This window comes from Acipenser ruthenus, chromosome 9 (genome assembly GCF_902713425.1).
Source record: "Acipenser ruthenus chromosome 9, fAciRut3.2 maternal haplotype, whole genome shotgun sequence".
Taxonomy (NCBI): Eukaryota; Metazoa; Chordata; class Actinopteri; order Acipenseriformes; family Acipenseridae; genus Acipenser; species Acipenser ruthenus.
The window spans coordinates 1,668,443-1,685,000 of record NC_081197.1 but is presented as its reverse complement, the minus strand read 5'-3'; the positions used below and the strand labels follow the sequence as shown (position 1 = coordinate 1,685,000).

At 40.3% G+C, this 16,558-nt stretch overlaps 2 protein-coding genes across 13 annotated transcripts in view; one reads left to right on the top strand and one right to left on the bottom strand.

Moving 5' to 3' along the window:
- Positions 1 to 12,038, bottom strand: part of LOC117406644 (anoctamin-7-like) — a 23,002-nt gene extending 10,964 nt beyond the window's left edge. For 10 of the 11 annotated variants that reach the window (XR_009329572.1, XR_009329574.1, XR_009329575.1 and 7 more), the window contains exons 1-11: positions 11,716 to 12,038; positions 7,993 to 8,187; positions 7,658 to 7,718; positions 6,283 to 6,402; positions 5,537 to 5,744; positions 5,142 to 5,255; positions 4,434 to 4,526; positions 3,703 to 3,791; positions 1,721 to 1,842; positions 1,137 to 1,226; positions 392 to 544 (exon numbers count right to left, since the gene is read on the bottom strand). Coding sequence is in view for 6 of the 11 variants with exons in the window: in XM_059030653.1 (XP_058886636.1) it covers positions 392 to 544; positions 1,137 to 1,226; positions 1,721 to 1,842; positions 3,703 to 3,791; positions 4,434 to 4,526; positions 5,142 to 5,255; positions 5,537 to 5,744; positions 6,283 to 6,402; positions 7,658 to 7,718; positions 7,993 to 8,187; positions 11,716 to 11,964 (1,494 nt within the window). In the remaining 5 variants the exon portion in view is untranslated. The remainder of the gene's footprint in view (positions 1 to 391; positions 545 to 1,136; positions 1,227 to 1,720; positions 1,843 to 3,702; positions 3,792 to 4,433; positions 4,527 to 5,141; positions 5,256 to 5,536; positions 5,745 to 6,282; positions 6,403 to 7,657; positions 7,719 to 7,992; positions 8,188 to 11,715) is intronic. The other variant, XM_059030655.1, reaches the window with a different exon arrangement.
- Positions 12,039 to 13,640: 1,602 nt separating this feature from the next.
- Positions 13,641 to 16,558, top strand: part of LOC117407539 (mitochondrial intermediate peptidase-like) — a 44,317-nt gene continuing 41,399 nt past the window's right edge. The window contains exons 1-4 of one of the 2 annotated variants that reach the window (XM_059030652.1): positions 13,641 to 14,235; positions 14,953 to 15,126; positions 16,124 to 16,212; positions 16,464 to 16,550. In XM_059030652.1, the coding sequence (XP_058886635.1) occupies positions 14,089 to 14,235; positions 14,953 to 15,126; positions 16,124 to 16,212; positions 16,464 to 16,550 (497 nt within the window). In that variant the 5' untranslated portion in view covers positions 13,641 to 14,088. The remainder of the gene's footprint in view (positions 14,236 to 14,952; positions 15,127 to 16,123; positions 16,213 to 16,463; positions 16,551 to 16,558) is intronic. The other variant, XM_059030651.1, reaches the window with a different exon arrangement.

Sequence of the window (16,558 nt, the reverse complement as noted above, 5' to 3'; positions counted from 1 at the left end):
AAAGCAGCCTGTCCTGAAATGAAGACAATGGCACTTCATGGGCGAAAATGTTTTAAAAGTAAGTGTTTAAGGACTCTGTGTATTACGATACTTATTTTCCAATGCTTCCACCCTAACTCAGTGTCTGGAACCAGTAACAATGGGCAAGCCACTCAGATGGAGCCTACATTAAATACAGTATGTGTGCAGCAGAATGGAAGAGCAGCTTTCGAACCCAAGGGCAAAAAACTCCAACACAACGTACTTAACAAAAAATACAGACTGTGTTTCAGTGACTGCAATAAGAACCGCTCGGCACGATGGCAAACACCATGCAAAGGTAAAGGGAGAACAGAAAGAGACACGAAAAGAACCTGAAGCACCGACAGCAAGTAAAGAAGCAGGGCCGCACCTGTCCCAGGATCATGATGGACAGCATGTTCAGAAACGCGCTGACCACTGAGGACAGCACGTAGCTCTCCACTGGATTCTTAGTCTGCACCCAGATCCTTGTCACGGTCTTGTAAACGACCACCCCGAATACACTGACCAGAACCAGGCCAACCTTTCAAACACAAAGATATGAGTTTTCTGTGAGGCCTTTCTCAACTCTCTTATTGAGTGTTTCGTTCTGTAATGGAATACAGGGGACACTGGTGAAAGGTATAGGACACACACATAGTGCATGGACAATTTACTGGCAATATTACTTCATCGTTAATTAAACACAAATGATCAAGTCCTGACCCTCTGTTTAGCTTTGTAACAATAGTCAATTATAATGTTTTCTGAAGAACTGCTACTAAGAAACTAGTAAAGTAATTAGAAAAACATTTCAATATCTTTATCAATCGCATCAAAAGAATTTTACCAGTTTATTTTTAGTCCATATCTCACGAATTTAATGATAAAATGGAAGCCCCTACATGGGATTGACCTGTTCCATTGTGTTACTGTGTAATGTGTTGTTCACAAGGCTATTTACATTTAAATACATTGTGGTTACCAGCACGAGGAGGGACCATTATTAGTTACCACATTATTACAATGTAATTACATGACTATTCATGTCCTGTACTCTATTTGACACCATATAAACAATGCCAACATTCTATAAGAAATCTTGAAATGGTTTTGCATATATCTATGACTCTTACCAGAAGCAGAAGAACAGAAAACGATACAAATATCTTCATGTAGCGGAGCTTGGTGGGGTAGTACATCATCTCTGCTCCAGTGACCAAGTCCTGCAACCACAGAGAAAGTGACATTTACAAGATTTGAATGCATTCAAAATGCATTCATCTCATATTCTCTTTTATAAACAAGTCAAGCGTACTTACCACTATGAAACATGCATTCAGCTATTATCTTTTATAAACAAATGCTTTCATCTCATATTAATAAATGGGTGTTTGTTGGGATGCTACTCCCTATGCTCTGTACCTTTCATCTCATATTAATAAATGGGTGTTTGTTGGGATGCTACTCCCTATGCTCTGTACCTTTCATCTCATATTAATAAATGGGTGTTTGTTGGGATGCTACTCCCTATGCTCTGTACCTTTCATCTCATATTAATAAATGGGTGTTTGTTGGGATGCTACTCCCTATGCTCTGTACCTTTCATCTCATATTAATAAATGGGTGTTTGTTGGGATGCTACTCCCTATGCTCTGTACCTTTCATCTCATATTAATAAATGGGTGTTTGTTGGGATGCTACTCCCTATGCTCTGTACCTTTTTAATTTTGCTTCCCACAAATTCAGTTCGATCCGGCTCGTTGCTTTCGTAATCTTTTACTTTCCACTTGTGTGCAAGAGTCACCGTTTTTCTTTTCCACAGCTCAAGGAAAATTGTTCCTGCAACAAATATCCATTCCTGAGTTGTCAAACATTCTCAATAATGAAAAAAATGTATGTATGTACAGGACCATGAGGTATAGCACCAGTATGTACAGCACCATGAGGTATACCACCAGCATGTACAGAATAGTACAGAAAAAGAAATGGAAATGAATAGTTTAATTTGGTAAACAAAGCAGGTAACCAAAGCATGTGGTACTACCAGGGAAGTGTGACACATGCATGCTTTGCTTTTGACAGCAGATCCTTAAGGGCGTTTGTGTCTCCTAGGAACAAACACTCTTTTCAGGTATTTATTAGTATTATTATTTATTTCTTAGCAGACGCCCTTATCCAGGGCGACTTACAATTGTTACAAGATATCACATTATTTTTACATAGAATTACCCATTTATACAGTTGGGTTTTTACTGGAGCAATCTAGGTAAAGTACCTTGCTTAAGGGTATAACAGCAGTGTCCTCCACCTGTGATTGAACCCACGACCCTCCGGTCAAGAGTCCAGAGCCCTAACCACTACTCCACACTGCTGCCCATATTTAGGTCTGTGAAAGCCAGTGAAGCAGATTTTACTCATTGCTGCGTGTGAATCAGGATCAGGAAGCTGCCTCCGCACAGCCTGGACAATTACAGGAACGTCACTCCCTTCCTCACAAATCAAATCACTCGGAGGAAGTGGCTGGAAACAGTGGCAGTTGCATATACACTTTCCAGCAATGCATTTTACTACCAGCACAATCAGCTGTGTACTTGTAATGTTAAACTGATTTGAGTTTTAAGATAATGAAAGCTGCCTACTTTTTTTTAAATATGAAACACAGTGAATTACTTTTATTATTATGTACATAGTATTTAGGAATGTGTGGCCATTTTCAAGGTCCTGATTAAAAAAATGGGAACCCTTATGTACTGATGGTGCCTGTCTGTCTGTCTGTGTGTCTGTCTGTCTGTGTGTCTGTCTGTCTGTCTGTGTGTCTATGTGTCTGTCTGTGTGTGTGCCTGTCTGTCCATCTGTCTGTGTGTCTATGTGTCTGCCTGTCTGTGTCTGTCTGTCTGTGTCTGTCTCTTTGTGTGTCTGTCTGTCTGTCTAGCTGTCTCTGTCTGTCTGTCTGTGTGTCTGTCTGTGTCTCTGTCTGTCTGCCTGCCTGTCTGTGTCTGTCTGTCTGTGTCTGTCTGTTTGTGTGTCTGTCTGTCTGTCTATCTGTCTCTGTGTGTCTGTCTGTCTGTGTGTCTGTCTGTCTGTCTGTCTATGTGTCTGTCTGTGTGTGTGCCTGTCTGTCTGTCTGTCTGTCTATCTGTGTATCTGTCTATGTGCCTCTCTCGACTTTCATTCAAATATTTTTAACCTTTCAGGTAGTGTGGGATTATAACGTGATTATAAAGACCCTCTGTGTGTGTGTGTGCGCTGTTATAAATCTTCAGAACTGGAAAATACAGATGCTACTCCATTGACGCTTTGCAATTCTAATGAAATTCCTTTGAATTTGAATTATAGAACACACTGCCTGATTAACCAGGGTGCTGTAAAAACATTCAAAAGCACAGGCAAGCATGGGATATCACAGCTGATTTAAAGCATGCACAATTACATCTGTGTAGCCGAGACATGCTTTTGCTTTGGCCGGTGCTCCTGAATTGTTTCTTGTAATTAGATGAACTTGTTTGTATTGGTTGTGCTCATTTCAATTTGTGTGTTTAACGGGACTCAACGGGACTTTCCTGGTTAAAGTGACTGTATTCATTTACAATGGATAACCTCAATAAGGGTTGTGTTTGATACAGGCAAGGCAATACCAACAGAAAGAGAGAGGAGCAGCCCTTTATGATACCAGACAGACAGGAAGGGAGGACAGCTTACCCCAGAGACAAACAATTAAAGCAAAAACCGGAGTGGCATCATTGTCCAAAGAGGACTTTATTATGGTGGAGAAGTCATCAAAGTTCACCCTTGAAAAACAGAAAAGAAAGAAAGAAAAAGAATGCATTTTACAGGCATTCAGCTGAGTGTAATTCACATGTTAAGCACTGCAGCTGGAATACAAACTGGGTACGTTAAGGATATAGATAATGCAGATTCAGAGTAATGTACTGGGTATTGCATTATTATATTATATTAAATATCAACACGAAGTGTCCGAATTCACACAGTCAAAGTGACCCTGTAAGTATGAATACAGGGTTTGCAGATTTTGGAAATGAAAGAGTGCAATCAATGTGATCATTATTACAAAACAAGGCTGTAGCGAATAAGAGCATCTTGTATGAGTCTGATTTTCAAAGCAATTACTAGAAATATTAATTCTTTTTTTGTTTTTTAATTGAACTATTTCAAAACTTTACACATCTAGGAAAAATAACTAGATCTATGATACAGCAGCAGACCAGTTAACGGTCCAGTGTTGGCTAGCCCCCTGAATCATGTTTGTATTACTTCCATTCCATTTGCAAAGTTGTTGAAATAATTTATTCATCTATTATATATATATATACAGTATATAATCTATGTTCATCTGCCACTGAGACAAATGCATTTCCAGACAGTTGTAAGCCCTCCAGGTAGATTTGCGGATGATGTTTAGTGATACTCACTGCACTGGTATGTAGCTGCCTCCTATCAAGCAGGTCTGGTTAATGGTGTTCACCAGCATCCTCCTCCTCCACTCCAGGTTGTGGCACTTCCCCCTGTCGATGTAAGGAAGCACGTGTCTGTGAACAGGTTCAGTGGAAGGGGCTCCGCTCTGCCAGTCTGCCCTGTGGACCCTGCTGTGTATTCTAGCTGAACCCCCTGTGTGTTCTAGCTGAACAGCCCATGTCACACAGCCCTGTGCATATCACACAGCCCTGTGCATATCACACAGCCCTGTGCATATCACACAGCCCTGTGCATATCACACATCCCATATGACACAGCCCTGTACATATCACACACCCCTGTGCATATCACAGCCCTGTGCATATCACACACCCCTGTGCATATCACACAGCCCTGTGCATATCACACACCCCATATCACACAGCCCTGTACATATCACACAGCCCTGTGCATATCACAGCCCTGTGCATATCACACACCCCATATCACACAGCCCTGTGCATATCACACATCCCATATGACACAGCCCTGTACATACCACACACCCCTGTGCATATTACACAGCCCTTTGCTTATTGCGCACCCTGTAAATACGACTGAGCTGTTTGGGTCTGTTTTTACCCACATCTTGTGTAAGGCACTATTACAGGATATTTTTCTCACGGCATAAAACTATGTATATGTAAAATAAGAGCATGCATTACCTGATGCTGTCTAAAGTTTTGTTCACTTCGATGCTGAGCATTTGAGGCGACCGGCACAGGGTCTGAATGTTGTGCCCCATCAGATGTTCATTGGTGGAATGATGACAGACTATGCTGGTTAATAGAAGCACAATTAAAACGGACACTTCATCAGTTTTACTGTACACACAGTTCTCTATTGTAAAAAAAACAGACATACTTCTTAAATATTATATATAATATATATAATATAAATACCCCCCAAATATTGAATAATTGATGCAATGTGGGAATGTTTTAAAACCCTCGCTAAAAAGCATTGTACTAAAAACAAAATTGCATGACTGTGCATTTGAGGCCCATCCCGTTCGTGATACACTGATTTCACCTGCCGTACAGGCACCACTTTCTCTTACCTTAAATGAAGGCCGTATACGAAAATGCAAAACCCAATAAGTGCAGGAATGATCAAGGATAACTGCAGCGTCTCAACGAAGGCGAAGTACAGAGCTATCTTCTCTCCAAAATAATTCCTGATTCTGGAGAGGGGCTGCAGCTTCAAGTAGGGTTTGGCCCACGTTCTGTTGAGTAAAGCTATATCGTCCCTGTTTGATATGAAGCTGTCTGAAAGAAAAATCACATAAAAGGGATACTTTACATCAGCTGCACTTCCCTAAGGTAACTTCCTACTGTGTGTGTCTCCTAGCGTTTCCTGTTGTTGTTTCTTCTTAGTTCATTATTTATTATGCTGTAAAATTTTGCATTGAGTCTCTAATTACTGTGTATTTACACAGTAGTTAGTAAATAAATGTGTACTAACACATAATTACAATGTTATTATGCATAGTTACAATGTTCCTAACCCTTATCCTAACTAACTATAACCCTAACCTTAACCCTAACTCTAACTCTAAACCTAACCCTTTTCTGATACAATTGTGTACTTACATATATGCAAAACGATTTACATATTAAGAACATTGTAACTATGCATAATAACATTGTAATTATGTGTAAGTACACATGTATTTACTTAGTAACTACTATGTAAATACATATAATTAGAGACACATAATGTAAAGAGTTACCTATTACGCTTACTATCATTTCCATAAAGATGCCCCCTTTTTCCACCACACCCAGGCTGCTGTTTCTTACTCACCATTGTCACTTAGCAATGTGAACCCATTCTGGCTTTGAGTGTTCTTTTTAAAATACACGCTCGGATCATGCAGTGTGAAGGATGTCTTGATGGCTCCCTTCATTTGCAGGTACAGCAAGCCTAAGAGGACACAAAGAGCACAGGTAAGAGGAATACAAAGAGCTGCACAGGTAAGATGAATACAAAGACCACAGGTAAGAGGAATAGAAAGAGCTGCACAGGTAAGATGAATACAAGGAGCACAGGTAAGAGGAATACAAAGAGCACAGGTAAGAGGAATGCAAAGAGCACAGGTAAGAGGAATACAAAGAGCACAGGTATGAGGAATACAAAGAGCACAGGTAAGAGGAATACAAAGAGCACAGGTAAGAGGAATACAAAGAGCACAGGTAAGAGGAATACAAAGAGCACAGGTAAGAGGAATGCAAAGAGCACAGGTAAGAGGAATACAAAGAGCACAGGTAAGAGGAATGCAAAGAGCACAGGTAAGAGGAATACAAAGAGCACAGGTAAGATACATACAAAGAGCACAGGTAAGATGAATACAAAGAGCACAGGTAAGAGGAATACAAAGAGCACAGGTAAGAGGAATACAAAGAGCACAGGTAAGATACATACAAAGAGCACAGGTAAGAGGAATGCAAAGAGCACAGGTAAGATGAATACAAAGAGCACAGGTAAGAGGAATGCAAAGAGCACAGGTAAGAGGAATACAAAGAGCACAGGTAAGATGAATACAAAGAGCACAGGTAAGAGGAATGCAAAGAGCACAGGTAAGAGGAATACAAAGAGCACAGGTAAGATTAATACAAAGAGCACAGGTAAGGTGAATATAAAGAGCACAGGCAAGAGGAATACAAAGAGAACAGGTAAGAGGAATACTAACAGCAAGAGATCAGATCATCAGATTATGCTTAGGTCTATTTCAGTGATTGTTTGTATTTGTGAATTTCTCACATAGAATATTTTTACAAATCCTGTAATGGCATTTTTCTGTACATATTTTGTCTTGTAAAAATGAAAAAGATCATGTTATACAGACAAGACTTTAGTAAAGCCTTCCATCATGTTTCATTTGCTTCTATTTCTTCAGTTCTCTACTAAAACAGACCCACACCTGCTTCCTACTTTATCTGTTGGTATGATAAATACATTCAAATCATTCTGTGATTTTCAGTAATGGAAATGTGCAGTTTTATTATCACATGAAACAGGCAACAATACTCTTCCCTAATTAGGGGTAATCCATCCATTAGGCTGGTTACAGAATCATACGGATGGCATTTGTAGTTGCAGGACACTGGAGGTGTGGGATACTGTATGCACTTTCTAGAATTTTCAGATGTGGCTACAATGAAAAGAGCCTCTTTCTTACCTTTCTGGCGCTTTGCACCTCTTTCCTTGCTTACATCAATGTTGGTAAGAATGTGGTACGTCTGAAAGAAAGACACCAGTTTCTATAACAGAAAATAACAGAAGCAAACGTCTCTGTTCTGCACATTCTGTGCACATTCTGTACAGAGAGCAGTATTGTTTCATTCAGAGAATATACCAGCCTCTTACTGCTTTAGTACCAAATTACTTTTTGATTGAAAAAATCAGAACACAATGTACTTTTTTACATGCAAATACACAGAGGTGCTTGTAGGGGAGAGATGGCTTAAATGACAGTCATATAGCGGTTTCAATGCAATTGGGACGGGTTATTACCAGTAGAGATCTCAAAGCAGGCCGGAAGAAGGACTCCTCCTCTTCAATGTTCTCGAAGAGGCCTTCGTTATGGGTGTAGGTTGCGCTCACATCCTCGCACTGGGGTTCACTCTCAAAGTTCCTGACCAGACCCTGCCAGCGCTTCATCAAGAGATTCCAGTCCAGGCATTCTCCACTTTCTGACGTCATGATCTCCTGAAACAGAACAGACACCCTATCAGTGAACTGAAAAAAACTCTCCCTTTAAATAAATGGTATACACCGGCTCTGCATAGGTCAGCACCCCTGGGGCCTTAAATGGGATTTTTAGGAAGGAGGCAGTGCCCACAATGAGGCTTTTAATCTATAATAAAAATAATGAAAAGAATGTGAAATGAGTATGGGGGGGTTGTCAACTATTGCATCTCATATTTAGGCAAGGAATTATAAAGCACACACATACTGTAATAGGGCAGAGTGGCATTTTAAATGTACTATAAATCACATATCAGAAATCAACCAATCACAGTGACGTATTTGCCAAACTTCCAGTACATTGTATAATGTGCACAGATGTCGTCCAGTGCAAGGAACTAATTCCAATGTTAAATCAAATAAACACACACACACACACAGACACACACACATACACACACACACGCACACACACACACACACACACACACACACACACACACACACACCACACACACACTCACACACACACACACACACACGCACACACACACACACACGCACACCTGGTACCTTTTGTAAAATTGATCTTTCTATTAACTTCACTCTTTCTTTAAATTTTGATGAATTTAACACTAATTTCTCCGAAGATAATATTACCGCCCAAACTGCAGGAGATGACATCTCTTATACAATAAGAGTCCCTATAGAGACGTGTTAAACTGCAGGAGATGACATATCTTATACAATAAGAGGCCCTATAGAGACGTGTTAAACTGCAGGAGATGACATCTCTTATACAATAAGAGTTCCTATAGAGACGTGTTAAACTGCAGGAGATGACATCTCTTATACAATAAGAGTCCCTATAGAGACGTGTTAAACTGCAGGAGATGACATATCTTATACAATAAGAGTCCCTATAGAGACGTGTTAAACTGCAGGAGATGACATCTCTTATACAATAAGAGTCCCTATAGAGACGTGTTAAACTGCAGGAGATGACATCTCTTATACTAGAGACGTATTAAATTATACTATAAGTGCAATGTTTAGTGGAGAAGTTCCCCTATAAAAGCTTCTCATCGCTCATCAAGGGCTTTGCATTACTACTGCTGGTTAATTAGGGGGTGTGTTTCTTGGACAGAAATAAAGCCTGTTAATACAATTGTAGTAATGCAATGTGTGGAGTTAAACAGGAACACATGAATGCTGATATCTATTTTTAGGAGGTTTGGTGTTGCAGTGAAACCTGGTGATACAGTACTGCTGCTAGCGCTGCGTCTAATCCGAGAATGAACCAACTGAGTGCTTGACTGCGTGCGTTAAGACAAGAATGCACAGTTTTATAGTGCTACAGTGCAACAGTGCAATGCAATTAACACGTGTCTCATAGAGGCTTGAACACCTTACTTATTTCACTTTTTATGTTCCCTGTACAACCCATTTAAGGGAAATTAAAAGGGTCGCTTGAGCTTAATAAAAAATGTATTTATAGCCACCTTTTGCGTCTTAGAAAAACCCATTTCGATTCATTTCATCTTGGTGCTAAAATTATTTTGACTTGGGGAAACAAGCAAACCTTTTGTTCAAAGTGCACATTGCTGTAAATCGAATGTTTATGAATGAAACAACCGCCCAAATCTTATGGACCTGATTTTAAACCCATTGTAGCGTTTGTTTGAATGTCTATATATAGACACAATGTGTTCCCATGCGTTGCTAACCTGTTGCATAAGATTTGTGTTTAATTCATTTACAGGCTAGGTGCATTGGACTGTGAACAAGGGCTGCTTTCTTTCTCATAAGTAAAAATAGCTGGTTCTTTTCTTTAGAGGCAAAAAGCTTTTGTTTTGAACAACCGGCTTCCCATGCAACTGCTGCGACCGGCGGTAATTGAGTTCCACATTCCGACCTCGAGACAGTTGATGTAGCTACACTACACACAGACATCATCAGAGCTGTCCTTATCTTGTGTTTGTATTGTGGTGTTGTATCCCGCAGTCTGATGTAGCTACACTACACACAGACATCATCAGAGCTGTCCTTATCTTGTGTTTGTATTGTGTTGTTGTATCCCGCAGTCTGATGTAGCTACACTACACACAGACATCATCAGAGCTGTCCTTATCTTGAGTTTGTATTGTGGTGTTGTATCCCGCAGTCTGATGTAGCTACACTACACACAGACATCATCAGAGCTGTCCTTATCTTGTGTTTGTATTGTGTTGTTGTATCCCGCAGTCTGATGTAGCTACACTACACACAGACATCATCAGAGCTGTCCTTATCTTGTGTTTGTATTGTGTTGTTGTTTCCCGCAGTCTGATGTAGCCACACTACACACAGACATCATCAGAGCTGTCCTTATCTTGTGTTTGTATTGTGTTGTTCTATCCCGCAGTCTGATGTAGCTACACTACACACAGACATCATCAGAGCTGTCCTTATCTTGTGTTTGTATTGTGTTGTTGTTTCCCGCAGTCTGATGTAGCCACACTACACACAGACATCATCAGAGCTGTCCTTATCTTGTGTTTGTATTGTGTTGTTGTATCCTGCAGTCTGATGTAGCCACACTACACACAGACATCATCAGAGCTGTCCTTATCTTGTGTTTGTATTGTGTTGTTGTATCCCGCAGTCTGATGTAGCCACACTACACACAGACATCATCAGAGCTGTCCTTATCTTGTGTTTGTATTGTGGTGTTGTATCCCGCAGTCTGATGTAGCTACACTACACACAGACATCATCAGAGCTGTCCTTATCTTGTGTTTGTATTGTGGTGTTGTATCCCGCAGTCTGATGTAGCTACACTACACACAGACATCATCAGAGCTGTCCTTATCTTGTGTTTGTATTGTGGTGTTGTTTCCCGCAGTCTGATGTAGCTACACTACACACAGACATCATCAGAGCTGTCCTTATCTTGTGTTTGTATTGTGTTGTTGTTTCCCGCAGTCTGATGTAGCCACACTACACACAGACATCAGGCCGCCTTCGCCATTTGTTTACTTAAGTAAACTGATCCCGCATGTTAACTGTATGTATGCCAAGACCAGGGCTAGCATTTTAAATTCCAGACGCTAACTGCACACACTAATGGTTAAATAAAGCGGCGCCTTGTCTATAGTGGCATGTAAGTGACCCTTCTTGTCTTTACTGATGATATTATTTAGAGCAAGGCTGACATCAAAGGTGCCGCGTGTACTCAATGTATTCGTTGTATATGGGAAGGATGAAGTCAATATTTTCTCGACAAGGACAGTAAACTGCAACTTTGTCATTTGGGTGTGGTTTGTAAGGACTGAAATATTGTGCACACGTTTGTGCATGCAAACAGCTGGTTAATAATACAGTGTTTCAGAATAATGTTACAACACAGCAGACTACTACTGGAACTTGTGACCACCGCCGCGATGAAATCAGTGCTGCCCGTGATTTATGAATATAGCCTGATACAATTGTGCGCGATTGCATCATTTTAAATTGTAGTAGTCACCCATAATATTACAATAATGAATAGTAACGTTATCATTAACTGACCTCAGCCACGGATAGCGGTTCTGAAGCGGTCTGTAGCGGCATTTTCAGTTTCAGAATTTCTGCCGTCTTGCTCAGTTGGAGGAAAGGCGCATATATTTTTACCAACACGTCCCCCTTATCTGGCATTTCTTCTTCTTCGACTTCTAGATCGGCGTCTTCTTTAACAATTCTGATGAACTCGTGTACATTCTCTTTCAGGTTGTGTTCAGAGCGGTACACAAACACAAAATCCGCCGTCCTCATCTCCATGGCTGGTTAAGTGGCTGTGCTTTGTGCTGCTGCTCCGCGCTCCTCCTATCCTTAATAATGTAATATAATACTGTCTGTAGCACTGAACCGACGCTGGAGACGGCTGCCGCTATCCTCCACAATGAACAGGATGTAACATAATTGAAAGCGCCTGTTGGTTCTACTATCGGATGAAGTCATGCATACACTCAGCGCTGTTTTGTTGTTTAAACTTAGTGAAATAATAAAATAAAATAATAAAATATACATATGGCCCACATGTTATATTTCTATATTTATTCCAGGAAGGGAGACGTTTCCCGTGTCTTTACCTCGTATTTAAAACCGTCTAACAAGGACGGCATATGATATGTACATTTCATTTCCCTACCTTTCACATTTTTATTGTATTTATTATGTATGTGTTTATTTAACCAATGAGACAGATGCCCTATTTACAAAGAGTTGCAGGAAAACAATATATAAAAAGACAGTTGCAATGTACAAACAACACAATAAAAACACGCAAGCTTCAAACTTAATCAGTAGCCCGTCGCGTATCAGACTGCGATGGGACTATTATACACATCTGTAACAAGTACTATATTCACACAACTATTGTTTCGAGATTCAGCTTTTATTAGAGAGCTCCCCTAAGTCCCTCGTTTAGAAAGATACAGGGTATAATGCTTGTGACAGGGTAGCCGTCTGATGTGTGGGTGTGTGTATTCACGACTTGCGTCGGTATCCAACCCTAGTTCTGGTGCACTTTAATTTCTGCAAAACTCATGTACGGCCTGTTTAATAAATTGAATATTTTTATACCTGACGCTAAAATACCTGCCCCATGTTGTTATTTATTTATTTCTTAGCAGACGCTCTTATCCAGGGCGACTTATAATTGTTACAAGACGTTACATTATTATTTTACATAGAATTGCCCATTTATACAGTTGGTTTTTTACTGGAACAAGCTAAGTAAAGTACCTTGCGCAAGGGTACAGCAGCAGTGTCTCCCATCTGGGATTGAACCCAGGACCCTCCGGGTCAAGAGCCAAGAGCACTAACCACTACTCCACACTGCTGCCCGTGTGTGCGTGTGTGCGTGAGTGCGTGATCAGCGATAATAACACAAATAATACGGGATGTTGAGCTCACACAGTCATAGTAAGCCTCACTAGTTATTTAGATCGTTTAGATGTATATTAGGGTGGTGCACATAAAGATGGCTACAATGCTCCCATAACATTACTTTGATTACAATCCAGAAATTACAGAAACACCATTAAACTACAAAATGAATGGAAAAATAACATAGCAAATGATCAATTAAAAAAAAAAAAAAAGAAAAAAAAAAAAAACGTGTTGCAAAATAACCGCCCCAAACACGCAATTAATTCTGTTTTGGATTAAATGACCACCATTGGGTGGTGTACACAACCTTTTAAAAATCATACATCCACAATGATTACAATGTTTGATTCAGTAAAATAGTGTTTAACTGGAAATCCGTAAATGATGTATTTGATGTATATATGCATTTTAAAACAATGAACAACAGTTTACTGTAAAAATAACTTGCGCTGTGCGTTGCAATGCAGTGATTGTGCCACACTGCACCTTTAAGACCCAGACAGACGCTTAAAAACTGCGTCACCGGGGGTCACCCACGAGCAGATTCACCACAATCACACAGGCTTAACCCTCCAGAAAACGAAGAAACACGACACTTTCAACCAGGAAATAAAATACAATATTTTATTAAATATATATATCTATTTAAACTCGTTGCTTTGTTTCTTTATTTTTTCCCCTCAGAGTTGCGAATAGTACATTTGTGGTAAAACAATAGGTTTCCAATATGTCTGCGTCCTGTGTCAGCATTGCAATGTGAAGCGTACTGTAATCTGGTTTCTCAAGAGAGCAAAGATTAGACCAGTCAGCGGGGTTACATTGTCATTTTAAATTCCCCCGTGGCCACGACTGTCCAGGACAGATTGAAACAGTTATATAACTGCAGTCGTTGTAAACAAGGTGTTGTGATTTCAATAGAAACGCAGATTTGCTCAAGGAAGTTTTCATTACAGGTCGTTAACAATAGCGCTAACAGCACTATTCAGATTCTGGGATTGCGCCTGAAGGACCATGCTAGCAAGCAGGCGGGTTGTGTTCACTTTAAAACACTTCAGATTAAAGGCTGTGTGCAGAAATGTCACGACGTCGTGGTCGCCGGTGGAAGCTGCTTTCAATGCAAGGCAACACAGAAAACTGGATCTCCTTGGGAGAAATGTGGTAAGTGATTGACAACAAAAAACAAGAAGCTTACAATACTTGAGAAAACTAAATGCATTTTACTCTGTTGCGAAGCACCTAAATCTGAGGGAACACAAAGCCACTTTCGCACACAGTGGCTCCAAACCTGGTTCCTGGAGACCTAGTTTGAGGCAACTTTGCTGTAGTTTGAGGCAACTTTGTGGGCAGCAGTGTGGAGTAGTGGTTAGGGCTCTGGACTCTTGACCGGAGGGTTGTGGGTTCAATCCCAGGTGGGGGACACTGCTGCTGTACCCTTGAGCAAGGTACTTTACCTAGATTGCTCCAGTAAAAAAACCCAACTGTATAAATGGGTAATTGTATGTAAAAAAATAATGTGATATCTGTATAATGTGATATCTTGTAAAAATTGTAAGTCGCCATGGATAAGGGCGTCAGCTAAGAAATAAATAATAATAATGATCATCAGGCCCAAGTCCCCCCTGGTGGGCCGTGCAGTGCAGGGGCCTGAACCCGAGTCTCCTGAAACCAAGTTCCAAGCCACAAAGCGGCTGAGAGTTGCAGTCTCGAAAATAAAGTAAATAAATACATATTGTGCTTATGACGATTTGGAGAAAGTAGCTTTGAGAATCTAGCCTATGCAGCTCGGTGTTTGGTGCAAGGAACAGCTCATAATTATATTACGAAAAATCTATTCTTCTCCCCACAAAATCTGTGGGGTTCATCGTCTTTCAACAGGGTCTGTTTAGAGTGCCGGAGCTGACCTCCCCGGCAGGGTTTGAGAAAGCCCAGGAGAAAGCTCTGGAGGAAACCCAGCAGCTGGTGCAAAGAGCATGTACCATCTCCCCGGGACCGCAGACTGTGCAAACATTCGACCAGCTCTCGGACAGTTTGTGCAGAGTTGCTGACTTGGTAAGCTGTGTGCTGCTGCTTCTTCCAGACTCCTCTTATGAGCTTCCAGTGATTTATTATAGGAACATCAGGAACAGTGTTGTGTTCTCATATCTCCCCATAAAAATAAATAAATAAAACTTACCATAGTACATTTGCAGTGATTTAGCAGTTTTCCCATAGTTAAAACAACCATGGTTTACAGTGTTTACCTATGCTTTACCATGCTTTATCACACTTTACCATGCTTTATCACACTTTACCATGCTTTATCACACTTTACTATGCTTTACCATGCTTTATCACACTTTACTATGCTTTACCATGCTTTATCACACTTTACTCTACTTTACCATGCTTTAGCACACTTTACTATGCTTTACCATGCTTTATCACACTTTACTATGCTTTACCATGCTTTATCACACTTTACTCTACTTTACCATGCTTTAGCACACTTTACTATGCTTTACCATGCTTTATCACACTTTACTATGCTTTACCATGCTTTATCACACTTTACTATGCTTTATCACACTTTACTATGCTTTCACTATGATTTATTACACTTTGCTATCCTTTACTGTGCTGTATCATGCTTTACTATGCTTTATTACAATTTGCTGTGCTTTTACCATGAGAAACTTTTATAAGGGTCTCCTTGAAGAGAAACCGACCATAGCATGGTATACTAGGATACTATTTGATTCATAGCATAGTATACTATGGTAGTATTTGATTCCTGGTGTGGTATACTATGGTAGTATTTGATTCCTGGTGTGGTATACTATGGTAGTATTTGATTCCTGGTGTGATATACTAGGGTAGTATTTGATTCCTGGTGTGGTATACTATGGTAGTATTTGATTCCTGGTGTGGTATACTATGGTAGTATTTGATTCCTGGTGTGATATACTATGGTAGTATTTGATTCCTGGTGTGATATACTATGGTAGTATTTGATTCCTGGTGTGGTATACTATGGTTGTATTTGATTGATTTGTTTTTTGTCCCACAGGCAGATTTTGTTAAAGTGGCACACCCAGACCCTGCATTCCGAGAAGCAGCGGAGAAAACCTGCATAGAGATCGGCACTGCGGTGGAGAAGTAAGCTTCATGCTGTTATCTGTAGCTCTTGAGTGTATCAGAATCTATCTGGGGCTAGATGGAGGCTCACTGTCTGTCTGACTGTAAGTAAGAATGATGGAGATTGACCTTTTCTTGATACTTTGCAGCCGTGGCTGAGGGGCTGTAGGTCACTGCTACAGGGTTACTGCTGTCTCTGGGAGGGATAGAGCTAACAGGTTTTTGAAATGCTTGTCCACCACACTGATGTATGTGTTTGTTTTGTTTTTAAGGCTGAACACTAATGTAGACCTCTGTAAGAGTCTGAAGGACCTGCTGGACAACAAAGATGTTATGGATTCCTTGGACCCAGAAACAAGGTAACGAT